The sequence below is a fragment of the Gorilla gorilla genome, chromosome 5, assembly GCF_029281585.2.
Source record: "Gorilla gorilla gorilla isolate KB3781 chromosome 5, NHGRI_mGorGor1-v2.1_pri, whole genome shotgun sequence".
Lineage (NCBI taxonomy): Eukaryota > Metazoa > Chordata > Mammalia > Primates > Hominidae > Gorilla > Gorilla gorilla.
In genome coordinates, this window is record NC_073229.2 from 182,643,726 (window position 1) to 182,671,278 (window position 27,553).

Consider the following 27,553-nt stretch of genomic DNA (forward strand, 5'->3'; position numbering starts at 1 on the left):
TCAAATCTTTTTTTATTCATAGCAAGAGTACTCTTGCCTGGTTAGTAATAGCTGTTATTTTATTGATATATGTCAGTATCTAGCTGCATGTCTGGAGGTTCTGACTTCCCAGCTGGAACTTACCTGAGAACAACAGGTGTGTTTCATAGCCACCAACTCGGTATTAGTCACATAGCATGAATGTAAAAAATGTGTGCTGAATGTGTCAGACTGAATTAATTCATGATTACCAGGATGGGCCAATCAGGAACAGCCTCAGGGAGCATTCTCCAGGGTGAGCCCTGCCGTGTTGGTTTGGTGGCTCATGGTGTCCGGGGACCATTCCATAACCCTCAGTCCCTCGCTACTTTTATTGGGCTCTGTGAGGCTTCCCTCAGACTCCTCCGGCACTCACCTATTCTCAAAAGCCACCTAGCCGAGTTGCTACCTTTTTAGATAAGTGATCAGAATTTTTCAAATTAAAAAACAAAGTTCTTATACTCAGAAAATTTGAAGCTTATAATTTCTTGATATTTCCTCTGTGATAAATCGTAAACAACTTAGATTTTTCAAGTATGTATTTTTTTTCCCCAAATTAACCACATTTAGATGCTAAACTATTCAGAAATAAGTTAGATACGGAAAATTTTGCTTCTGGAGGAAAATGAACCTAAATAGTACTCACCCTTTCCTCTTTCCATACTAAATAAATAATACCCTGATTCAAATCCATAGTAAAGGTTGTTAAAATAGTTTCCCCACAGCACAGGACTAGCAGATGAAGGACCATCTGAGAGGCAGGTGCTGGGTGCGGATGGGCCCCAGGTCGCCTCTTTGTTTTTGTAGTAGTGGGCATGTTCGCACTGTCTCTCATTGTTAGGAAGCCGTGTCAGTGGGGCTGGTTCCCTGTGGACTCTCATGTGAGCTCTGTCTGTTCCCTGCCCTGATCCCCGCATTCGCCCCCGGTCTTCTCCCTTTATTAACTGCATTCTAATTAGTTCAAGTCTGATCTCATCACAGAAACAATCCTGGCCCACAGATTTATTTCCTGTGGTAAATGTCTTCTTGGTGGTTTTCTAGGTTGTGCTGGTGAGGTGGAATGAGCCCTACCAGAAACTGGCCACGTGCGATGCGGACGGAGGCATATTCGTGTGGATTCAGTACGAGGGCAGGTGGTCTGTGGAGCTGGTCAACGACCGCGGGGCGCAGGTGAGTGGCGGGCGCAGGTGAGTGGCAGGCGCAGCTCTGCCAGTGAAGGGCTGCGGGGTAGAGGACTCCCAGACAGGCATTCCGGAGCCAGTGCGTTAGCACCACACAGCGCCACGTGCTCCAGAGCTGGGGGAAGAGAAATCAATCAAATTAGAATCCTACTTTTCATTTCTCTCACATATGTCACTGGATAAAAAGAGAGTACAGGATCATGCCCCCTTTTCAACCATGCTGCTGTTGTGAGAACTCTCCAACTTTTAAACTTTAATTAGATCTGTGAAGTCATTTTTTACCCTTCAGTGTTGTGATTCCATGTTAAATTTGGGGCCTCTGGCATATCACTGTTTTGCCCCCTTCGAAAGGTATCTTCCCTGTGTTGTCATCTCATTGGTCTCATGGAGAGCTTCACGTGACTTCTCACAACCTGCTCAACAAGGGAAGGGTGCTGCAATCTCTTCCACAGGCTTCAATCAGCATGGCCTCCTGTTGTCACCCTCCAGCTCTTCCTTTCTGATAGTTTGTCTCTGCTCTCAGGAAACAGTTGCACCCAGGACAGACTGCTGAGCTGTGCTGTTTCTAGAACTGCTCCATAGATTGTTCTGGTTTACAGGACGGCTTCATGGTGCACCTTTTGTATGGGTTTAAGGACACACATTGGAGCAGGCAGCTCCCATCCTGGGGATTGTACAAAACTGGGACTTAAGAACCTGAGTCCTCAGGGGGTGTCAATTAATAATTAATGAGGGGTTTCTTGGACTATTTTAACTCTCAGAATGATTTCCCTGTGGCTGCCTTTCTGTACACTTCTAAGGTACGTGGATTCTCATCCTTCCCTCGCCCACCTGTTGCTTAAATAAGCTGTGAGCTTCCTAAGCTACAGATCAGTCAAGTGACATAAAATTACAATGAATGAAGATGTTAGTGTCAGCGGCTATTAGCAGGCCGAGGATTTCTGTAAGATATCATCACAGAAGACCCTGTGTGAAAACAGCATTTTTTTTCTGAGTTGATTGGGTAGAGTAAATGTAATAATATTGACTGACTGATAAGGCCTTACCAGTTTCCTTCAGGCTCCTTCAGAGCCTGCCCCTTGACCATTAACTGGCCTTCTTGAAGGAGAGCCACAGATGTAGACATCTTCATGTGAGTGGACATGTGATTAAGAGCATGAGCTCTGGAATCAGACAATGTAGGCCGGAAATCCCACCCCATGACTTCTGTGTGGGAGATACTTCCCTGTGCCTCAGTTTTCTTATTTGTAATGTAGGGGCTGTAGCGTACCTGCCTCAGGATCACAGAGGATTACATAAGACTGTATATGACAAGTGCCCATGGCACCGCTTGCATCTTATCACAGTGCCTGTAGCATGTGGAGGTTCTACCACCTTGTCTGGCATGGAACTGCCCTGCCCTGAAGCAGTAACCATAGGTCATCACCAAAGATGAGTTTCAGGCCTTGAGGTAGCAGCTTTTCGTGGTTTCTGTGAAATGACCGCCTCTCCGAGTTGGCCTGTAAAGGTTCTAAAATGCTGTCATTCTTCCATTAACTAAAGCATGGGATTCTCTTCCCTAGAAAGGCCCAGTGATGAGGTGAGACATGTCTTCAGATTTAGGATGGCCAGAGGACTTGAAATCACTGCTCAGAAAAGGAAATGGAAGGGGAGCAAGGATAAATGCCAAATGAGTGCTTGATTTTTTCATGCATTGTATCTTTCAGTCTCCAGGAACCCTGTTCCAAAAATATCATTATTCTCAGTTAATAGAAGAGAAGAATCCAGGTCAGGAGTTGAGTAACTTGTCCAAGGAAGTTCATGGGTGGTAAGCTAGAACTCAAACCCTAGTTTGTTTGAGTCTATAATGCTCCACCACACTGTCATGTTCCCAAACAAGAAATGATTTTCTCTTTTGGCAGAGATGCGTGTATTCACAGTGTAGTTACATGCTGCATAATGACGTTTCAGTTAACACAGACTGCATATACGACGGTGATCTCATAAGGTTGTAATAGAGCTGAAAAATTTCTATCACCTAGTGACACTGCAGCATGACACATGACTCGTGTTTGTGGTGTTACTGGTGTGAACAAACCTACTGTGATGCCAGCTGTATAAAAGTATAGCACCTGCCATTAGTACAGTCCATAATGCTTGATAATAACAAATGACTATGTTACTGGTATTTACTGTACTTTTTATTATTTTAGAGTGTGCTGCTTTTTTTTTTTTTGAGACGGAGTCTCGCTCTGTCGCCCAGGCTGGAGTGCAGGGGCACGATCTCAGCTCACTGCAAGCTCCGCCTCCCGGGTTCACGCCATTCTCCTGCTTCAGCTTCCCGAGTAGCTGGGACTACAGACACCCGCCACCACGCCTGGCTAATTTTTTTTTGTTTTTTTTTTTTAGTAGAGATGGGGTTTCACCATGTTAGCCAGGATGGTCTCGATCTCCTGACCTCATGATCCACCCCCGTCAGCCTCCCAAAGTGCTGGGATTACAGGCATGAGCCACTGCGCCCGGCCGCTTCTACTTATTAAAAAAAAAAAAATAAGTTAGCAGTCTCAGGCAGGTCCTTCAGGAGGTATTCCTGAAGAAGGCATTGTTATCATAGGAGATGACAGCTCCATGGATATGTTATTGCCCCTTGTGTTAGGGTTCTCTAGAGGGGTGGAACTAATAGGGTAGATGTATATATGAAAGGGAGTTTTTTAAGGAGAGTTGACCCACACGATCACGAGGTAAACTCCCACGATAAGCCGTCTGCAAGTTGAGGGGCAAGGAAGCCAGTGGTGGATCAGTCTGAGTCCCAAAACCACAAAAGTTGGGAAGTTGACAGTGCAGCCTTGAGTCTGTGGCCGAAGGCCCAAAAGCCCCTGGCAAACCACTGGTGTAAGTCCAAGAGTCCAAAAGCTGAGGAACTTGGAGTCTGATGTTGAGGGCAGGAGGCATCCAGCACGGGAGAGAGATGAAGGCTGGAAGACTCTGCAAGTCATTCTTCCATCTTCTCCTGCCTGCTTTATTCTAGCTGCGCTGGCAGCTGATTAGATGGTGCCCACCCAGATTGAGGGGGGGTCTGCCTCTCCCAGTCCACTGACTCAAATGTTAATCTCCTTTGGCAACACCCTCACAGACACACCAGGAACAATACTCTGCATTCTTCAGTCCAGTCAAGTTTGACACTCAGTATTAACCATCACACCCCTGAAGACCTTCCAGTGGGACAAGGTGTGGAGGCAGAAGACAGTGATATGAATGATCCTGACCCGGTGTAGGCCTAGGCTAATGTGTGTCTTAGTTTTTAACAAAAACATTTAAAAAGAAAAAAAAATTAATAGAAAAAGCTTACAGCATAAGGATATAAAGAAAAAAATAATTTGGTACAGCTATATGTTTGTGTTTTAAGTGTTATTACAAAAGGATCAAAAAAAGTATCAAACTTCTTGAAAAACTGAAAAGTTTAAAAAGTAAAACAGTTACAATAAGCTAAGGTTAATTCATTATTGAGGAAAGAACCATTTTTTAAATAAAATGAGTGCAGCCTAAGCATCCTGTGTTGATAAAGTCTACAGTAGCTACAGGGTAATGTCCTAGGCCTTCAGTCACTCCCCACTCACTCTCTGGCTCACCCAGAGCAACTTCTAGTCCTGCAAGCTCCATTCATGGTAAGTGCCCTTTATAGGTGAACCATTTTTTATCTTTTATACTGTATTCTTACTGTATGTTGTCTATGTTTAGATAGCTTTAGATACATGAATACTTGCCATTGTATTACAGTTGCCTACAGTGTTCAACACAATCACATGTGTACAGGTCTGTAGCCTAGGAGTAGTAGGCTGTCCCATACAGCCTAGGTGTGGAGCAGGCTCTACTGTCCAAGTTTGAGTAAGTGCACCCTGTGATGATCACACAAGGGTATTGCCTAATGACATGCTTCTTAGAATGTATCCACATTGTTAATCGACATGACTGTATACCCCAAGGAGCTCAGGCTTCATTACCATTAAAAGGCCCACCCTACCAGCCAAGCAGTGCCACCAGCACATGGATTCTCCTAGCAGTAGCCTCTGTGAGCAGGGGCCCTCTGTCATCTCCATAGCAGCTGTGCGGCCACCACCATCCAACACTTCCCTTTTGTTTCTTTCCATTGAGGGTTTGGAGCAGATATTAGAAACAAGAAAGGGAGGATGAGTTCAGCCCTGGAGGCAAATGGGCTTCCCTGGGCCACAGAACATCTGGAAGCACCCAGAATCTCACAAATGCCTGCCTACCAGGTTCGACTAAAGTAATTACTGTATGTTGTGATCTCATTTTAGAGTTTTGTTTACTTTTGCCATTTGGAACTCAGATTTTTCAAATCTTAGAACCCACTGAGCAACTGTCATCATTAAACAGTGGCATTCTGGGGGAGGCTTGGTTGCCTTTAATCGTGTTGGAGTCAGATCTTACCCGACTAAAAAGGACACCACACACTGGTGACGATGGATCAGTGGTCAAGGAAGTGGTGGCTTTGTGCACCTGGAAAAGTTCTGTGGCTTAGAAGAGGAGTGTCCTTGAAACCAGCTCAGAGAAAAAGACTACTTTTTAGAAGAAATGACAGATTATTTTCATTATATAGCATGCTTTTCATTGTCACAAAGTAATCAAACATTTGGCAAAAGCTAAGAGATGCTTTAACAATTTCTTTTTCAGGAAATGATTAAGAGTCCTTTATTTCAAAAATGAGTTTGGAACAGTACATGCATTATTTTACGGTATTAGTCACCAGGGGCGGCTGTACCAGGCACACACACTCTGAGACAGTCTGATGAAAAGCTGCCTGGGTCAATGGCATGGTCAGCCTGCTGCTCAGCTTCAATTAATCCATGCCTGAGAACTCTTTAGTAAAGCAAGAGCATTGCAACCTTCTGCAGTTGAAAAACTAAAAGAACTGGAGTTTCTGCCTTTTTTTGTTTTTTTTTTGGGGGGGGGAGACAGGGTCTGTCTATCACCCAGGCTGGAGTTCAGTGGCGCATCTTCGGCTCACTGCAACCTCCATCTCCTGGGTTGAAGCAATTCTTTTGCCCCAGCCTCCTAAGTAGCTGGGATTATAGGCATGCATTACCACATCCGGCTAGTTTTTTGTACTTTTAGTAGAGACAGGGTTTCACCATGTTGCCCAGGCTGTTCTTGAACTCCTGGGCTCAGGTGATCCACCCGTCTTGGCCTCCCAAAGTGCTGGAATTACAGGCATGAGCCACCACTTTTTTTTTTTTTTTTTTTTTTTTTTAAGCAGTTCGATACTTGGTTTTCTCTGGTTTTGTTTTTCCAGTTGTGATATAGTCTTATCACTTTATGTTGACCTAATAAACCCAAATTGGGCCAAGTGGCTAGTTGGGAGACTGAGTCAAGAGGATCTCTTGTGACCAGAGTTCAAGATCAGCCTGGACAATATAGCAAGACCTCATCTCGACAAAAATAGTTTTAAAATTAGCTTGGTATGGTAGCACAACCCTGTAGTCCCAGCTACTCGGAAGGGGGCAATGGGAGGATTGCTTGAGCCCAGCCATTTGAGGCTGCAGTGAACTATGACTGTGCCACTGCACTCCAGCCTGGGCAACAAAGCAAGACCAAGTCTCTAGACAAACAGAAACCCAATTAGTCCATGTGAACATCCTCTATTACCAGTTTTTTTGTGTGATGTAAAATTGCTGGTATCTCTAAGAAGCTTCATTTTACTGGCTATGCGTTTTGGCTATGGATTAAGGAGATTTCCCAAAATAGTTTTCTCTTTTAGTACAAATCTTTTTTAAAATACATAGTTAAAATGCATATAAGTAAATAGCATTATCTTTGCAAAATGAAAGAGCTTTTTAATTTTATTCCAGAATGTAATGCATTGTTTCTGAAAAACATTGTTTTATGTTAATGAGAAAAACCAGACAGTATAATTGGTTGAAACATAAAGTCAGTGAAGCCAAGGTTCTGAGTTTATCTGAGGAAACAACTTTTTTCAGTAATCTCAGACCAGCTATTCAAGAGCTATCTCACAAACCATGCCATTGTCATGATAGAGACATTGCTGATAACACAACATAAACCCATCACCCCTACTTGAAAAACAGCAAGAAGTTCATGTTCTTTTGGTGTTTGTTCGTTTATTTTCTCATTACCTGAAATGTAATATATCCATTAATACCATAGATTTTTTAAAAAGCCAAATGTTTGTAGCTATAAGCAACAGTGAAGATTATAGATAGCATTTGTTTTGTTAGATAAGATTAAAAAGAAACACAATGTGTAGGACAAATTGAAAAAGTAAACCAAGGTGGTAGAAAACAGGAACAAAAATAATGCTAATTAGAATAAATGTAAATGGATTAAATTTACCAATCAAAAGATACAGCTTAGCAGATTATATTTGTAAAAATCTAGATAACAGTATATCTTGTTTAGAGCCACACCTCAAACTTAAGGACATAAACAAATTTAAAGGATGAGAAAGATGTATCTTGCAAATACCAAGAAAAAAAATAAAGCTGATGTAGCTGTATATTAGTATCAGATAAAGTAGATTTGAAGACAGAAAGTATTATTTGGTTTGTAGAAGACAGAAAGCATTATTTGGTAAGCTGTAGTTTACCAAGAGCATATTTTAAATATGTATACACTTATTAATAGCATCACAATAAGTGAAGGAAACTAATAGAACTGAAAGGAAAAATTGATAAATCCATTGACATACTCAGACATTTTAACGACAGTCAGCAAAGATGTAGATGATCTGAGCAACACAATTAACAAGCTTGACCTAAAGGACATTTATAGGTTCTTAATTCACCAATTAGACAACATACTTTTTTCTCAAACACAGAAGGGTTATAAAAATTGATCATATTCTAGGGCAGGATTCTGCAAACCTTTTCTGTGAAGGGTCAGATAGTAAATATTTTAGGTTTTGTGGACAAGGAGCCAAAATTGAGTATATTATATAGGTATCATATAACAAGAGGAAAATCAGATTTCCAAAAGATTTTTATTGACAAAATTTAAAATTTGATTTATGAACACTGAAATTTGAATTTTATGTAATTTCAAATAACAAAATATCATTCTTCTTTTGATTTTTTTCTTCTCAACCACTTAAAACCATTCTCAGTTTGTGGGCCATACAAAAATAGGTGACAGGTCAGATTTGGCTCACAGGCCATAGCTTGCCAATCCCTGTCCTAGGACTTAAATAAAAAACAGATTTCCAGTGTCAGGCATGATGATTATAGACCATGATCTCTGAACACAGTGCAACTGGGTTAGAAGTTAATAACGACAAGATAGTCGATCCCTGTCTGTTTTTTGTTTTGTTTTGTTTTGTTTTCTGACCGAGTTTCATTCTTGTTGCCTAGGCTGGAGTGCAATGGCGCGATCTCGGCTCACTGCAATCCTTGCCTCCCGGGTTCAAGCAATTCTCCTGTCTCAGCCTCCAGAGTAGCTGGGATTACAGGCACCCGCCACTACACCTGGCTAATTTTTGTTTTTGTTTTTTAGTAGAGACGAGGCTTCACCATGTTGGCCTGGTGGGTCTCAAACTCCTGACCTCAGGTGATCCACCTGCCACATCCTCCCAAAGTGCTGGGACTACAGGCGTGAGCCACCTCACCTGGCCTGTTTAGGCATTTTAAAATATATTGTTAAATAGCTCATGGTTTATAGAATATGTTTAATAGACATTTATAAAATCCTAGATCTAAATTATAATGAAAAGATTATGTCAACAAAGAGTTGAACTCTGTAAAATATTTGAAGAGATTTATTCTGAGCCAAACATGAGTGACCATGGCCCGTGACACAGCCCTCAGGAAGTCCTGAGAACATGTGCCCAAAGTGGTGGGGCCGCAGTTTGGTTTTTATACACTTTGGAGAGGCGTGAGACATTAATCAAATACATTTAAGAAATGCATTGGTGGCCTGGCACGGTGGCTCAGGCCTGTAATCCCAGCACTTTGGGAGGCTGAGGTGGGTGGATCACGAGGTCAGGAGATCAAGACCATCCTGGCTAACACGGTGAAACCCCGTCTCTACTGAAAATACAAAAAAATTAGCCAGGCGTGGTGGCGGGCGCCTGTAGTCCCAGCTACTCGGGAGGCTGGGGCAGGAGAATGGCGTGAACCCGGGAGGCGGAGCTTGCAGTGAGCCGAGATCGCGCCACTGCACTCCAGCCTGGGCCACAGAGCGAGGCTCCGTCTCAAAAAAAAAAAATACATTGGTTTGGTCCAGAAAGTTAGAACAACTCAAAGGGTTCCGGGAGGTTCCAGGCTATGGTGAATTTAAATATTTTCTAGTTGACAATTGGTTGAGTTTGTCTAAAGACCCGGGATTGATAGAAAGATAATGTTCAGGTTAAAATAAAATTTTGTGCAGCCCAAAGTTCTTTTGCAGTCTTATAGTGGCTGTCCTTAGAGACAGTAGGATGACAAATGTTTCCTATTCAGATTTTAGGTAGTCTCTTTAGAATTGGGAGGGTCTGGAAGAAAAAGATCTAGCGATGTTAATAGAGATTCTTTGCAGATGCAAATTTTTCCCCACAAAGAACAGCTTTGTAGGGCCATTTCAAAATATGGCAAAGAAGCACGTTTTGGGGTAAAATATTTTTATTTTCTTGTCTTGTAATGTTATGCCAGAGTGAGGTTGGAAAGTAAATCATGATATATAGTGTTAAATAAAACCCAACCTATGTGATGAGAATTTATGATTTGTAGGGCATGACTCCCCAGACCCCTTAGATAGGAATTTGGGCAAGGTAAAAGAATAAGAATTTAGTCCTTAATTGTATACCGGAATTTGTGAGATATGATTAAGGTGGTGCTGTGAGAGAAATGTATATCCTTAATTACTTATATTAGCAATAAAACTGTGATCATTGGTCAGATAGGTATTTATCTTAAAATATTATTAATTGAACAGGAGAGTAAATCCAATGAAAGAAAAAGTAAGAAATAATAAAAATGAAAGTGAAAATTAGTATAATAGGGAAAAATGATAAGGTAGAGATCAACAAATCCAAAAATTTGTTCTTTGGAAACAAATCAACAAAATAGACAAATGTCTTGCAAAACTGATCAAGAGAAGAAAAGAACACAGAAATGAACAATTTTATGAATGAAAAGTTGGGCATAGCTATAAATAGAGATTACAAGGTAACCAAACGTAAATTATAAGATGCAGGTAGTTCAATGGGGGAAAGGTAAATCTTTTCAACAAATGGTGCTGAAACAACTGAATATCTGTATTTTTTAAAAAGAAAACCTTGATTCTTACCTCACACCGTGCATAAAAGTTAACTCCAGATGAATCATAGAGATAAGTGATACGATACGGCTCCAGTGAGTGGAGGAACACTAGGGTTCTTAATTCTCAGGCCAGTTTAGACAAAACACGGACACGTGGAGTGGTTTTAAGGAGCGGAGAGTTTAATAGACAAGAAGGAAGCAGAAGGCAGAAGGAAGAGGCTCCCCCATACAGAGATAGAGGGAGAGGAGGCTCCAAAGCTGAAAGAGGAGGTCCCCAAGTGCGGTGGATACCAGCCAGGTCTATATGCAGAGGCTGAAGGAGGCGATGTCAGATTTGCATAGGGCTCAGGGGATTGGTTTGACCAGGCATGTGATTCACCATGTAGCCCGCGGAAAACGCTGGCCCTCCCACCCCAGCCTTTAAATATGCAAATGCAGGACGCCAAGGATGTTCCACACACGTGGGGATATGTGGGGGCGGCCATGTTGCCAGGAACACCTGGGACAAGGGCAGGAAGGCGCCCGAATCGCCATGTTGGGTGGACCCAGTTTCTAATGGTCTGCATTTGCATATCAAAGGTTGTTAGCCTGGCTCTAAGAAACTTAACAGGCTCACGCCTGTAATCCAAGCTCTCAGGGAGGCAGAGGCGGGAGGATAGCTTGAGCCCAGGAAGTGGAGACCTGCCTGGGCAATACAGCAAGACCCCTTCCTCCACAGAAAAGGGGGGGGGGGGGGGAAGAAACCTTCCCAGGACCCCTTTTCCTCTCTATCTGCCTACAATAATTAATAACTCCTGCAACATAACTGTAAAAGCTAAACCTCTAGAAGTCTTTGCAGCCTGGGGCTAAATAAAGATTTCTTAGATTGGATGCAGAAAACGGGATCCATAAAAGAAAAAACTTGATATTAGACTTCATCGAAATTTAATGATACGAAGTTACAGTTAGACAGGAAAATAAGTTTTGGTGTTCTGTTACACAGTAGAGTAAGTATAGCAAATAACAATGTAGAGCATATTTCAAGATTGCTAGAAGAGAAAATGTTAAGTATTGCCACCACAAAGAAATGATAAATGTTTAACATGATATGGTATTAACTCTGATTTGATCATTATACTATGTATTCATGCATTGAAACATCACATTGTACTCTATACATATATACAGTTATTATGGGCCAATTATAAATTAAATTTTTTCTTAAACTTCTGTTTGTTGTTGTTGTTTGTTTTTGTTTTTTGTTGTTGTTGTTGTTTTGAGATGGAGTCTCACTCTGCCACGCAGGCTGGAGTGCAGTGGTGCAATCTTGGCTCACTGCAAGCTCCGCCTACTGGGTTCATGCCATTCTCCTGCCTCAGACTCCCAAGTAGCTGGGACTACAGGTGCCTGCCACCACACCCGGCTAATTTTTTGTATTTTTAGTAGAGACGGGGTTTCACCGTGTTAGCCAGGATGGTCTCGATCTCCTGACCTCGTGATCCGCCCACCTCAGCCTCCGAAAGTGCTGGGATTACAGGTGTGAGCCACTGTGCCTGGCCAACTTCTTATCTTTGGAAGATACCATTAAAAAAATGAAAAGGCAAGCCAAAGACTGGAGAAAATATTTGAAGTACACATATCTGATAAATGATTATATCTAGAATTTATAGAGAAATTTTATGACAGTAAGAAGGTGAAAACTGATATTTACTATATATTTTTAAAATATATTTGCCCGTGTTCATACAGTCATCCCTTGGTATCCATAGGGGATTGGTTCCAGGACTTCCCACAGATACCGAAATTCATGGATGCACACGTATATGATGTAAAACGGTATATTTGTATATAATCTATGCACATCATCTTGTATACTTACTTATTTACTTATTTTGAGATGGAGTCTCGCTCTGTGCTGGAGTGCAGTGGCTTGATATTGGCTCACTGCAACCTCCACCTCCCGGATTCAAGTGATTCTCCCGACTCAGCCTCCTGAGTAGCTGGGACTACAGATGCGCACTACCACACCTGGCTAATTTTTGCATTTTGAGTAGAAACAGAGTTTCACCATGTTGGACAGGCTGGTCTTGAACTCCTGACCCCAAGTGATCTGCCTGCCTTGGCCTCCCAAAGTGCTGGGATTACAGGTGTGAGCCACTGCGCTCAGCCCATCTTGTATACTTCAAATCATTTCTAGATTACTTATAATACCTAATACAATGTAAATGCTAAATAAATAGTTGTTGTATTATTTAGGGGTAATGACAAGGGGAGAAAAAAGCGTACATGTTCAATACAAATGTAATTTTTTTCCAATTTTTATTCAAAGTTGGTTGAATTCATGGATGCAGAATCCATGGATACAGATGACAAACTGTATATGGAAAGGGATTTGAACAGATATACCCCAAAAGATGTGTAGATGATCAATCAACACATGAAATGATGCCCAACATATTAGTCATTATGGAAATGCAAGTTAGACAATGTCGGCTGGGCGCGGTGGCTCGTACCAGTAATCCCAGCACTTTGGGAGTCTGAGGCGGGCGGATCACGAGGTCAGGAGATCGAGACCATCCTGGCTAACATGGTGAAACCCCGTCTCTACTAAAAATACAAAAAAATTAGCCGGGCGTGGTGGTGGGCGCCTGTATTCCCAGCTATTCGGGAGGCTGGGGCAGGAGAATTGTTTGAACTCAGTAGGCGGAGCTTGCAGTGAGCTGAGATCGCGCCACTGGACTCCAGCCTGGGTGGCAGAGTGAGACTCCATCTCAAAAAAAAAAAAAAAAAAAAAAAAAAGACAATGTCATACACCTACTAGAATAGTTAAAATTAAAATGACTGACAACAGGCTGGGTGCGGTGGCTCACACATGTAATCCCAGCACTTTGGGAAGCCGAGGAGGGCCGATCACCTGAGGTCGGGAGTTCGGGATCAGCCTGACCAACATGGTGAAACCTTGTCTCGACTAAAAATACAAAATTAGCCAGGTATGGTAGCAGGCGCCTGTAATCCCAGCTACTCGGGAGGCTGCAGCTGGAGAATCACTTGAACCTGAGAGGTGGAGGTTGTGGTGAGCTGTGATCGTGCCATTGCACTCCAGCCTGGAAAAGAAGAGCAAAACTCCATCTCAAAAAAAAAAAAAAAAAAAAAGGCAGCCGACGCAAGTGTAAAATGACATAACCACTTAGTTTTTTTGTTTCTGTTTCTGTTTTAGTTTTTTTTTTTTTTTGAGACGGAGTCCCACTCTATTGCCCAGGCTGGAGTGCAGTGGCACGATCTTGGCTCTCTGCAACCTCTACCTCCCGGGTTCAAGCGGTTCTCCTATTTTAGCCTTCTGAGTAGCTAGGATTACAGGCACCTGACACAACCCCAGGCTAGTTTTTGTATTTTTAATAGAGATGGGAAACCCATCTCTGGTCTCGAACTCCTGAGCTCAAGGTGTCCACCCATTTTGGCCTCCCAAAGTGTTGGGATTATAGGCGTGAGCCACCTCGCCCTGCCCTGTTTTTTGACTTTTTAATCGTAGCCATTCCAGCTGATGTGAGATGGTATCTCATTGTGTTTTTGATTTGCATTTCTCTAATCAGTGATGTTGAGCCTTTTTAAATATGCTTGTTGGCTGCATGTATGACTTCTTTTGAAAAGTGTCAGTTCTTATTTTTTGTCCACTTTTTAATGGGGTTGTTTTCTTGTAAATTCGTTTAAGTATCCTTATAGATGCTGTATATTAGACCTTTGTCAGATGTGTACTTTGTAAAATTTTTCTCCCATTCTGTAGATTGTCTATTTACTTTACTGATAGTTTCTTTTGTTGTTCTGAAGCTCTTTAGTTCAACTAGATCTTGTTTATCAATTTTTACTTTTGTTGCTATTGCTTTTGGTGTCTTCATCATGAAATCTTTGCCCGTTCCTATGTCCAGAATGGTATTGCCTAGATTGTCTTCAAAGGTTTTTATTGTTTGGGTTTTTACATTTAAGTCTTTAATCTTGAGTTGATTTTTGTATATTGTATAAGAAAGGGGTCCAGTTTCAATATTCTGCATATGGCTACCCAGTTATCCCAGCACCATTTATTGAATAGGGAGTCCTTTCCCCGTTGTTTGTTTTTGTCAACTTTGTCAAAGATCAGATGGTTGTAAATGTGCAGCCTTATTTCTGGGTTCTCTGTTCTGTTCCATTGGTCTGTGTGTCGTTTTTGTACCAGTACCATGCTGTTTTGGTTACTGTAGCCCTGTAGTATAGTTTGAAGTCAGGTAGCATGATGCCTCCAGCTTTGTTCTTTTTGCTTAGGATTGCCTTGGGTCTTTGGGCTCTTTTTTGGTTCCATATGAATTTAAAAATAGTTTTTTTCTGGTTCTATGAAGAATGTCATTGGTAGTTTGATAGGAATAGCATTAAATCTGTAAACTGTTTTGGGTAGTATGGCCCTTTTAGTGATATTGATTCTTCCTATCCGTGAGCATGTAGTATGTTTCCATTTGTTTGTGTCATCTCTGATTTCTTTGAGCAGTGTTTTGTAGTTCTCTTTGTAGAGAGCCTTCACCTCACTGGTTATCTGTATTCCTAGGCATTTTATTCTTTTTGTTTCAATTGTGAATGAGAGTTTGTTCCTGATTTGGCTCTTGATTTGGCTGTTGTTTGTGTGTAGGAATGCTAGTGATTTTTGTATGTTGATTTCGTATCCTGAGACTTTGCTGAATAGCAATTTGGATAGACAAATTATGGTATATTCATACAACGGAATAATATGTATAAAAAGGAATGAACTACTGACACACAGAATTCAGATGACACTCAACATCTTTATGCTGAGTAAAAGTAGTCAGACAGAGAAGTTGAACATACTATATGGTACCATTCATGCAAAATTCTAGAATGAACAACCAGTGACAGAAATCAGATCACTGTTTGCCTAGGACTAGGGTTGGGGACTGACTTCTGGGGCGAGGAGGGACTTTACTGCATGTAAATTATACCTTAATAAAGTTGATTTTTAAAAGGAAAATATTAACAACTACTTGCCAGCAGTTTTGAAAACTTACATGAAATGAACAAATTCCTTTTCAAAATTATCAGACCTTTTTTTTTTTTTTCTTGAGACGGAGTCTTGCTCTGTCGCCAGGCTGGAGTGCAGTGGCATGATCTCGTCTCACTGCAACCTCCACCTCCCAGGTTCAAGCGATTCTCCTGCCTCAGTCTCCTGAGTAGCTGGGACTACAGGTGTGTGCCACCATGCCCAGCTAATTTTTGTATTTTTAGTAGAAACAGGGTTTCACCATGTTGGCCAGATGGTCTTGATCTCTTGACCTTGTGATCTGCCTGCCTCAGCCTCCCAAAGTGCTGGGATTACAGGCGTGAGCCACCACACCCAGCCCTAAAATTACCAGAACTGACTCAAGAAGTAAAAAGGTTGAAAGTTTAGACTGGGCACAGTGGCTCATGCCTGTAATTCCAACACTTCGGGAGACCAAGGCAGACAGATCACTTGAGGTCATGAGTTGGAGACCAGCCTGGCCAACATGGCAAAACCCCATCTCTACTAAAAATTCAAAAATTAGCTGGGTGTGGTGGTGCGTGCCTGTAATCCCAGCTACTCAGGAGACTGAGGCAAGAGAATCGCTTGGACCCGGGCGGTGGAGGTTGCACTGAGCCAAGATCATGCCACTGCATTCCAGCCTGGGCAACAGAGCAAGACTCTGTCTCAAAAGAAAACGTGAAAGTTTAGTACTAGGACTATTAAATTGAAGAAGGTGGTTAATAATCTTCCCATTACAAAAATACATAGTCAGATGATTTGGCAGGCTTGTCTACCAAACTTTCAAGCAACAAATTATCTGTTTATACAAATTCTTCTGGGCATTGAAGAAAGAGGGACTACTTCAGCTCATCTTGAGAGGGTAACGTAACCCTGCTAAATCCAGAGATGCACATTACCTAAACAAAATCACAGGTCTACTACATTCATGAATGCAGATGCAGAAAATCTAAAGACACTAGCAAATCAGCTTCAACTGTGCATATAAAAGACAATACCTCTAAATTGGACTCTGGTAGGTATGCAAGAATAGTATGATATGTAAAAATCCATACAAATAACTTACCACAATAGATTAATAGAGGGAAAAATGTGGTCATTTGAATAGATGTAATAGCATTTGATAAACTTAACACTCAAGTATAAGTAATGTTTTTCAGTTAGATTTTTTTTTTCTTCATTCTGATTGAGGGGGTATTGTTAGCAAGACTGAGGGGGAATATAATCAGAAACTTAGAGCTTTACTGTTTTGGTAAGGGACCAACAGACTCTGATGGAGAATCTATTACTAACCATAAGTGAGAGGCAGTGTAAGAGTGGTTGAAAGGAAAGACCTTGTAGCCAGATATTCCTGGGATTTTTCCTGTTTCTGTCTCTTGCCTGCTGTGTTGACTGAGTCTTCTCTGTAGATGAGAACAATAATACCTTCCGCAGACTGTTGACTTGAGGCTTAAGGAATTAATGTACATGAAACATATAGAACACTGGTGATGCACAGTATGCACTGAAGTCAGTTTCAATCATTTTTCTTAAAAAAATTTCTTTAGAGACAATACCTTGTTCTGTCACCCAGGCTGGAGTACAGAGGCACCATGATCGCTCACTAAGGCCTCAACCTCCTAGGCTCAAGGAATCCTCCCACCTCAGCCTGCTGAGTAGCTAAGACCACAGGTGTCTGCCACTGCTCCCGACTAATTATTTTGAGACAGAGTCTCACTCTGTTGCCCAGGCTGGAGTGCAGTGGCGCTATCTTGGCTCACTGCAACCTCTTCCTCCCAGGTTCAAGTGATTCTCTCACCTCTGCCTCCCAAGTGGCTAGGACTACGGGCACGTGCCAGCACGCTTGCCTCATTTTTGTATTTTTAGTAGAGATGGGGTTTCACCATGTTAGCCAGGCTGGTCTCAAACTCCTGACCTCAAGTGATCTGCCTGCCTCGGCCTCCCGAAGTGCTGGGATTACAGGCATGAGCCACCTTACCCGGCCCCGACTAATTCTTAAAATTTTTTGTAGAGGTAGTATCTCGCTATTTTGTCTAGGCTGGGCTCGAACTCCTGGCTTCAAGTGATCCTCTCACTTTGGCTTCCCAGCATTCTGGGTTTACAGGCATGAGGCACTGTGGCTGGCGTCAGTAACGTTTTTATAGCTTTCAAATAACATATGTTATATTTTAAGGCCATCTCCATCTTAGCCAAAAGTCTAAGTTAATGACTATGTCTAGACTTTGATAAAATGTTTTCCTTTTCAGATTACAAATTGACTCTTTTCTGTGTGTGTCCCCAAGGTGAGTGATTTCACATGGAGCCATGATGGAACTCAAGCACTTATTTCCTATCGAGATGGGTTTGTCCTGGTTGGGTCTGTCAGTGGACAAAGACACTGGTCATCCGAAATCAACTTGGAAAGTCAAATTACGTGTGGCATATGGACTCCTGATGACCAACAGGTAACACTTCTGAAATGTGGTGGGTGTGTGATGTTAAAACCATGGGGGCTGGCAGGGAAGAAAGGGGCAGGAGAGGGGGAGCTGGTGCAAAAAAGCCTCTTTAAGAATCACAATGGAAAAGAACAATAAAACTGTCCAGGTAAAAATTAAAATAAAAATTTTAAATGAACCATAAATTGGAGAAACAACATTTCCCACCAATGTGGTAACATTAAGTTAACATTTTAATTATATAAAATGTTCATACAATTTTATTAATAAAATCTGCAGACTGTGCACATGTAGGACAGGCAGGGGACCCACTGGGGATACAGCAGTGAGAGAGACGTGGCTCTTGCCCTTGAGATACAATTGGACCTGTTGAGGAGACAGACCTCTCCTTACACAGAATCTGCTGCCGTGGCTTGGCAACGTGTGGAGGAGGACTTCCCAGGAAGGGCTGGCTGTGACTACCAAGTCGAATCTGGGGTACGTTGTTCCAGGCAGCCCGAGCAGAGTTCCAGGGTATTGACACCATGGTGTGCACATACCACAGGGAGTGGTTTCCTGCTGCCGTGGAACGTGAAGGGGGACTCCTGGGGCTGGAGGAGTCGGTAGGACAATGGCCATGGGAAGCATGGAGGCCATGCTGATGTGCCTGGCCTTGACTCCGTAGACCTTGGCGTGAGGAAAGAGCTGATGTGGCAAGCAATTGGGCACGTGGCCGCAGTCTCTGTCCTGATGACTGCTTTTACTAACAGGTGGGATTTTGTTCTAGGAAAGTGCCCCCACTGCCTTTAAATAAAATGGTTGCAGCAGGGTGCCTGTTGTCTCAGCTAGTCAGGAGGCTGAGGTGGGAGGCTCACTTGAGCCCAGGAGTTCTCAAGACCAGCCTAGGCAACATATCAGGACCCCATCTCTAAAAAAAAAAAAAATTAAAAAAAAAAGGATTTGCAGGTCACTGAAGCAATAAGGACCCTGGGAAAAATTTACCACAGAGAACATGTGTATCAGGCACTCTGTCAGTCTTGTTTGAACTGGGACGTAGAGCAGGAATACTCCTCCTCCCGTCTCTACCACTCATTCACATCTCTTGCTTGGTTTGATTTTATCAATGAAAAAAGAGTCCATAGACAGGTTGTGCGCCAGCCTAATGTCTGTAATGTCAGGAGTTGGATGTGGAAAGCGCACCCCTGCAGCTCAGGGGCTCTGAACGGTGGACATGAAGGTAGAGCTGCAGGAAGCCGGCTGAGTCTCTTCCTGCTTCCCTGAGAACTTTCTGCCTTTAATGTGAGTTAAAATAGCTTCCAGGAGTAAACCTCTTCCTCACATCTTGAGCTATATTGGATTATAGTGAGATTTTAGGCTACTTCCTGTCAACTTTAAAAAATATAAGCAGTGCATGGCTGGGCACGGTGGCTCACACCTGTAATCCCAGCACTTTGGGAGGCCAAGGCGGGTAGATCATGAGGTCAGGAGATTGAGACCATCCTGGCCAACATGGTGAAACCCCGTCTGTACTAAAAATACAAAAATTAGCTGGGCATAGGGGCGTGTGCCTGTATTGTGCGCTATTTTGCCAACTTTCTATTATGAATATGTTCAAATGTACAGAAAAGTTAAGAAAATAAACCTTCCTGAAACATTTTGCCATATTTGCACTTTTTCCTCACCACTCCCCACTTTTTTGTAGTTCTTGTTTTTGAAAGTAAGTGGTAGACATCGTGGCACATCACCCTTATATATTTCAACGTGTGTTTCCTGAGAATAAAGCCTTTCACCTGCACAGGCACCCCTAAGAAATTAGCAATGACATTATCTGGTATCTAGGCTACCTTTTTATTTCCCTAATTGTTACAGGAATGTATTTCATAGTCTTTTTTGGTTTTTTGGAACCAGGATCCAGTTTAATTCATGTACAGCAGTTGGTTGTTCTGTCTCTACAGTCTTTTAGTCTAGAACAGTTTCCCTTTTTTTAAATTGACTTTTTCATGAGGTCAGTGTGGCCACCTTACACGCTGTCCCCCACACTCTAGATTTGTCTGATTGTGTTTACTTGTAGTATCATTTTCCTTCCGGCCCTTGTATTTCCTATAAACTGGAAGTTAAGTCTAGACTAGAGTTGGAGTAAACAATTTTGGCAAGAATACTTTAAAGGTAACATATTCTTTACTCTGAACCACACTAAAAAGTGTATAATGTCTCATCCTAGTCTGAGGGTTGCTGAGTTTAATGGAACCTTTGTAAAAACAAAAGTTGCTGGGCGCAGTGGCTCACGCCTGTAATCCCAACACTTTGGGAGGCCGAGGCGGGCGGATCACGAGGTCAGGAGATAGAGACCATCCTGGCTAACACGGTGAAACCCCGTCTACTAAAAATACAAAAAATTAGCCAGGCGTGGTGGCGTGTGCCTGTAGTCCCAGCTACTCCGGAGGCTGAGGCAGGAGAATTACTTGAACCCAGGAGGCATTGCAGTGAACCGAGATGGCGCCACTGCACTCCAGCCTGGGTAACAAGAGGGAAACTCTGTCTCAAAAAAAAGTTATTTTTCACAGCATGTTGTTAATGTCATCTACACTTAAACAGCTAATTTGTTCAAAGGATGTGTATTACTTCAGGCTAAAATTCATCTTCCATTAAATTGGAAGAAGGGAATGTAATCCTACCTGGAATTTATTTAGTGGGTGAGGACTCTGTATTAGTTTGCTTGGGCTACCATGACAGAATATCACAGACTGGGCGGTTTCAACAACAGAAATGTATTTCTCACAGTTCTGGAGGCTGGAAGTCCAAGATCAAGGTGTTGGCAGGTCTCATTTCTCCTGAGGCCTGTCTCCTTGGCTTACAGACACCTGCCTTCTTATTGTGTTCTCACATGGACTTTTCTCTGTGCACCCACATTTCTGGTGTCTCTTCCTCTTCCTGTAAGGACACCAGTCCTGTTGGATTAGGTTCCCACCCATATTACCTCATTTAACTGTAGTTACCTCTTTACAGTCCCCATCTCCAAAAATAGTCACATTTGGGGTTCAACACATTTGTTCAACAAAATTCAACATATGAGTTTTGGGGCACACAATTCAGTCCATAATAGACTGATAGAAAATATTTTGGAGAATATAAAAGTTACAGAAGAAATAGTGATATAAACTCAGCTTGATAAACTTAGGATATATTTATAAATAGAACAGGTTTTATAGGGCTTGGGAGCAAACCAGAATGACACAAAGAGAAAATGTCAAATAAATGTAAGTATGACTGGGAAAAATATCTGGGTCCTAAGTTGACCCAGAGTAATGCTGCAACAGTGAAGCTTTTGCAGTTCTGGAAACATCCAGCATCACAGTAGGGTCTGCCAGAGCGAATGTTTCATTGTCTGTGTTCTCCTTGGGTTTAGGAGAATACCTTGCCCCTTGATATGTGAAAGTTATTTGAGACGTTGACATTTTGAAATATTCTTCCAGCATGTTTTGGATCTTAGCTAACTGTCAATTCACTTGGAAAGCCTTTCAACTAGAGAATGCAATGAGAACCTGAGCTTTGTTTCCATGAAAAAGGTTGACATGCTGATATGCCACCCAGCATTTCCAGGCTGAGTGTGGTCTTCCTAGGGCAGTGACCAGCTGATGTGACTGAGGCCACTGAGGAAAGGTCAAAAGAAGAGCCCCAAAATTCAATTTGAGACTCCAGTTTAAATGTGGAAGAATTTTGTGGTAACTTCTGAACGAAAGTTATCACATACAAAAAATGGCATGGGAAGAAGACTCTCTCCTTGTTCCTGCCAGTCTGGGGGAGCTCCAAGAAGCAGCCCCCACGCGTTTCTCTGCTGTGGGAGACAACGGGCTCTGCCCAGAACTCTTCCCAGGCTGCGGCTTTGTCCCTGTGTCATCTCTGATACCCCATCTCCAGAGAGCTCCTGCAATGAGGCACATACATAATATGGGTGCAATAACCATTTTTTAAATCATCTTAAGACAATTTCAAGGCGTTAAAGCTTATGGAAGTTAGTGACACCCATTTCCCCCCACAGTCAGGGTAGCCCCCTGTCCTGGGTCAAGCAAAGATGCGTATCTTGTGTATGTCTTCCAGGCATTTGCAGCTTCCCTCCCCAGTCAGTGGTTCCTGTTTCTTGCCCCAGGAGCCACAGAGCATGCTTCTCTCTGGGCTCTTGGCCTCAGATGCGGTCTCCTTGGCAGCCTGGTGCTTTCATCCTCTGCTTGGCTACCTTGGTTGGCGTCTTCTGGACCCTGTCAGCACACCCAGGCACGTCCTTTCTGCAGTGCCTCTCCCAGCTGGATCTTGCCTCCTCCTCCCATCGCTGTCATCTCCCTCCCTGGCTCTTACATGGCATGCCTTTCCATCCAACTCAGTCCCCCTTCCTAGGTTCCAACATCAGACCTCTCCCCTTTTTTCCATCCTTTGGGTGATTTCTTCCATTGCCACAGCTGCATCAGCTCCCATCTGTTCGCTGCTGGCTCCCCACACGTATCCCGCGCTCATCGCTCTTGTCCTTCACACTGTGACACCATCACCATCACCACCACCACCATGCTTGCAGAGCAACTCCGGATAGACGTAGATGTTGCTCAAGTCCACTGTGGTCTGAACTTAGCATCCTCTCCACCCTGCCTCTCCTCCCTCCGGCCCCTCATCTGCACTCTTGTCTTGCTCATCATTTATGCCCTAAACTGGGAATTGCTCATCGTTTGTGCCCTCAACTGGGAATCCTTTATCCCCTAAACTGGGACTCTTTTTTTTTTTTTTTTTTTTTTTTGAGACGGAGTCTGGCTCTGTCGCCCAGGCTGGAGTGCAGTGGCGCAATCTCAGCTCACTGCAAGCTCCGCCTCCCGGATTCACGCCATTCTCCTGCCTCAGCCTCCCGAGTAGCTGGGACTACAGGCGCCCGCCACCACGTCCGGCTAATTTTTTGTATTTTTAGTAGAGATGGGGTTTCACCATGTTAGCCAGGATGGTCTCGATCTCCTGACCTCGTGATCCGCCCGCCTCGGCCTCCCAAAGTGCTGGGATTACAGGCGTGAGCCACCGCGCCCGGCCACTGGGACTCTTTTTTATTTTTTTTTATTTTGAGGTGGAGTCTCGCTCTGTCACCCAGTGGCACGATCTCGGCTCACTGCAACCTCCGCCTCCCAGGTTCAAGCGATTCTTGTGCCTCACCTTCCCAAGCAGCTGGGACCACACAGGCATGCGCCACCATGCCTGGCTAATTTTTGTATTTTTAGTAAAGATGGGGTTGGCTAGGCTGGTCTTGAACTGCTAACCTCAAGTGATCCGCCTGCCTCAGCCGCCTAAAGTGCTGGGACTACAGGTGTAAGCCACCATGCCCAGCCTGTACTCTCTTTTCTGTACCTCCAACCTTCACTTAGTCACCAGGTCCTGTTGATTCCACTTCCTATGTTTCTATCTGAGACTATTTATTTATACTTAAAGTTTATAGATGATTGTGCTCAAACCAGCTTAACTGAAAGTATTTAAGGTTTCATGTAACTTGACCAGAATGTATCACTTGAAGGGAGGTTAGTGGTTCTCCTGAAATACAGGTACAGGTATACTTCACTTTATATAGTGGATGAAAGAATGTAGGTAAAGTGAGTTTTTGAAAACATGATTATATTTTAACTACCCACCTACAGGAATCTCCCTATTTAAAGAATATTCTATAGAAATTGCCCTTGTTTAGAAGGCAGTTGTTTTTGAAATGAGAATTCTTCACCTCATACATGTTTCTGCTAGCAATATCCAGATTTTAGTTTTCCGGGAGTAGAGGTAATATTTCTTTATAAATACTAAACCTTTTTAAAAGGAGGGAGTCTTAAATCTGGTATTTTCTTAGACGTTCTTAAAGCATGATTTCAAATAAAGTAGAAAGAGTCCGGGCTGATAAGTATTAAATAGTCACCATGGTAAAGCTTTTAGCTTTTCAGGTCTTGGCACATGCAGTATTAGTAGGTGGCATTTTATTCTCTAGCCTCAGTGCTGGTTGCATTTAGTTTTGTGTTTTTAAACCTAGAAAGTGGGAAGGTTTATCCTTTTTGCTTTGGGATACAAAAGGTAGGTCCCAAGTCCCTTCTCATCTGCTAAGGAGGTTTTGCACCCTGTGTGGTCTGTTGTGTGCTAGTGTGGTCATGTCCCTGAGGCCACTGTGTCTTCACAGCAGCTAAGCACTGTCAGATCATTTGGGGATAGAAGCAGTAACAGTCACTGAATGCCTGTGCACCTCTGGGACATCTGTGAGATGAAGGCTTTTTCATATACATGTTTTGCAAGAAATATGACCTTTATTTGCTATTTGGAGCAGAGTGGAATCAGGACTTGAGTAGTTAGTGTAACAGGATTATTTAAAAGAATATTTTAGTACAGAATTTTTAATTCATTTATTTCAAATGGTTTAAAAATAAATTTTAGGTCAGGTTTAAAATCATGCCTGTAATCTTAGCGCTTTGGGAGGCCAGAGCAGGAGAATTGCTTGAGGCCAAGAGTTCAAGACCAACCAGGGTAATGTAGCAAGACCCCATCTCTACAAAAAATTAAAAACCAGCCAGGTGCAGTGGCACATTCCAATGGTCCCAGCTACTCAGGAGGCTGAGGTGGGAGGATTGCTTGAGCCTGGGAGGTCGAGGCTGCAGTGAGCTGTGATCACTCACTGCACTCCAGCCTGGGGAAGAGAGCAAGATCCGGTCTCAAATAAAATAAAAATAATATTTAAAAAAATAATTAGTATGCAGATGTCTTTTCAGAGATATTAAGGGATGAAAAATGAACTGTTATAGATACTCACATGCAGGTAAACGTTAAAACATTGGTCAGTTGAAAAGAATAATTCATTCACTTTTAAAAGATAAAGTTATGACTGAAGTACAATTTAGAACTCAAGGAGATTTTGTAACTCCCCAGAGTTTCCAAGTAATAAATGATTCTGGCTGGGCATCGTGGCATGTGCCTGTAGTTCCAGCTACTCAGGAGGCTAAGGTGGGAGGATCCCTTGAGCCCAGGAGTTGTGGGCTGTGGTTGGCTATGTCATTCAAGTGTCTACAATACAGTTTACTTCCTGGGTGCAGGAGACCACCAGATTGTCTAATGAGGGGTGAACCGGCTCAAGTCAGAAACTCCCATTAAAACAGGTTAAAACTCCTGTGCTAATCAGGAGTGGGATTGCACCTGTGAATAGCCACCACACTTCAGCCTGGGCAACATAGTGAAACCCCATCTGTAAAAATCATAAAAAATAAATGACTCTGTAGGGATTTTTAATTATATAATTTTTAAATTTGATTATGAAAATTTTCAGTAACATGAAAAAAGGAATCCACATATTTTACATTTACTTTTTTATCCTTTCTTTTTCTTCTTTGCTGTATTTAAAGCGAATCCCAGATAGCATATCATTTCACCAGTACATACTTTAGTGTAAATCTCCTCAAAACGTGGCATTTCCTTCCATAACCACAGTGCCATTATCACACCTCATCTGTTCCTTACTTGGAGGGAGGTTCTTGTTGGATTGAAGCATGTAGTTTGGGGCTAGCTCTGCTCATGGCTCTGGAGGAGCGCACCTGCAGCACCGGAGAGGCACGTGTTCCTGCTGAGGGCTTCCTTTGTCAGCATAGTCAGAAAGGAAAGGATGTATAAAGGGAACTTTAAAACAGTAGTATAACGCTTTGCTTTCTCAGCTAAAAACACCACAGTTTGTTTGTTTGTTTGTTTGTTTGTTTGAGACAGAGTCTCGCTCTGTTGCCCAGGCTAGAGTGCAGTGGCGTGATCTCGGCTCACTGCAACCTCCGTCTCCTGGGTTCAAGTGATTTTCCTACCTCAGCCTCCTGAGTAGCTGGGATTACAGGCACGCACCACCATACCTGGCTAATTTTTGTATTTTTAGTAGAGACAGGGTTTCACCATGTTGGCCAGGCTGGTCTTGAACTCCTGACTTCAAGTGATCTGCCCACCTAGGCTTCCCAAAACTGCACCTGGCCCACAGATTTATAATGAAAAGTAATTTACAGGTTGGGCACAGTGGCTCATGCCTGTAATCCCAGCACTTTGGGAGGTTGAGGCGGGGGAATCACAAGGTCAGGAGATCGAGACCATCTTGGCTAACATGGTGAAACCCTGTCTCTACTAAAGATACAAAAAATTAGCAGGGTGTGGTGGCATGCGCCTGTAGTCCCAGCTACTCAGGAGGCTGAGGCAAGAGAATCGCTTGAACCCAGGAGGCAGAAGTTGCAGTGAGCCAAGATCGCGCCACTGCATTCCAGCCTGAGTGACAGAGCAAGACTCCGTCTCAAAAAAAAAAAAAAAAAAGGTAATTTACCGATATTTGGTGTATAAATATCAACTAACACATAGAAGAGGTCTGTTCTTTGATAGAAAAAAGTCAAACTTCACAAAAGCAAAACGTCACAATTCATTATTTGCAAGGAGCTTTCTATTTGCCCTAAGAAAACATTTTCCTCTGCTGTCCCTTTAAGGCTGGCTGTAAGCAGAATTCAACCTCAACAACTGCCCTCCCAGAGCAGCTCTCACTCCTACACAGGGCACAGAGCAGCTCTCTCTTCCTCCCTAAGCAGTTCTCACCTCCTCCCAGAGCAACTCTCTCCCTCCACCCACCCAGAGCAGCTCTCACTTCCTGAAAGAGCAGCTCTCACCTCCTTCCAGGAGCCTGCTGGTTTTGAATTCTGATGCACCTGGTCTTTTAAGATTGTGATTATAGGCACTGCATAGATTTTAGTTTCCCTGCAAAGACTTAAAAGTCACTGTGCTCAATACAAGAAAAGAACATGGTAATCTCTCTCATGTAAGCTCTTGTACTAGAGTTTCTTTTTTTTTTTTTTCGAGACGGAGTCTTGCTCTGTTGCCCAGGCTGCAGTGCAGGGGCGTGATCTCGGCTCACTGCAAGCTCCACCTCCTGGGTTCATGCCATTCTGCTGCCTCAGCCTCCCAAGTAGCTGGGACTACAGGCACCCGCCACCATTCCTGGCTAATTTTTTGTATTTTTTGTAGAGGCGGGGTTTCACTGTGTTAGCCAGGATGGTCTCGATCTCCTGACCTCATGATCTGCCTGCCTCAGCCTCCCAAAGTGCTGGGATTACAGGCGTGAGCCACCGTGCCCGGCCTAGAGTGTTTCTTTTTAAAAAAAAATAAATCTGACCTGGCGCGGTGGCTCACACCTCTAATTCCAGCGCTTTGGGAGACCGAGGCAGGAGGATCACTGGAGTCCAGGAGTTCAAGACCAGCAACATGACAAAACCGTGTCTCTACAAAAAATACAAAAATTATCTGGGTGTGGGGGTACACATATAGTCTCAGCTACTGGGGAGGCTGAGGTGGGAGGATTGCTTGAGCCCAGGAGGTTGAGACCACAGTGAGCCATGATTGTGTCACTGCACTCCAGCCTGGATGACAGAGTGAGTCCCTGTCTCAAAAAAAAAAAAAAAAAAAAATCCACAAACCTACTAAAGTAAAATCTCCTACACTGGAAACCCTTACTGGTGACTGGTGAGTGTGCTGTAAGTAGGTTAAAGGGCTGGTAAGAGTGGAGCTGCTGCTCATAGCTCCTGAGGACTCAACTTTGCAATGAAATTTAGTCTAAGCCAACGCAAAGAGTGATCCTTTTTCTTCTTTCCCATCAGATCTGCCCATGACTTTTTAGTAGTG

General features: G+C 43.0%; 1 protein-coding gene across 6 annotated transcripts in view; it reads left to right on the forward strand.

Annotated features, from left to right (window-relative positions):
* The window catches only part of TULP4 (TUB like protein 4), a 273,493-nt gene that overhangs the window by 175,218 nt on the left and 70,722 nt on the right, over positions 1-27,553 (forward strand). For all 6 annotated transcript variants that reach the window (XM_063707985.1, XM_063707986.1, XM_031012088.3 and 3 more), the window contains 2 exons: positions 1,060-1,188; positions 17,744-17,905. In XM_063707985.1, the coding sequence (XP_063564055.1) occupies positions 1,060-1,188; positions 17,744-17,905 (291 nt within the window). The remainder of the gene's footprint in view (positions 1-1,059; positions 1,189-17,743; positions 17,906-27,553) is intronic.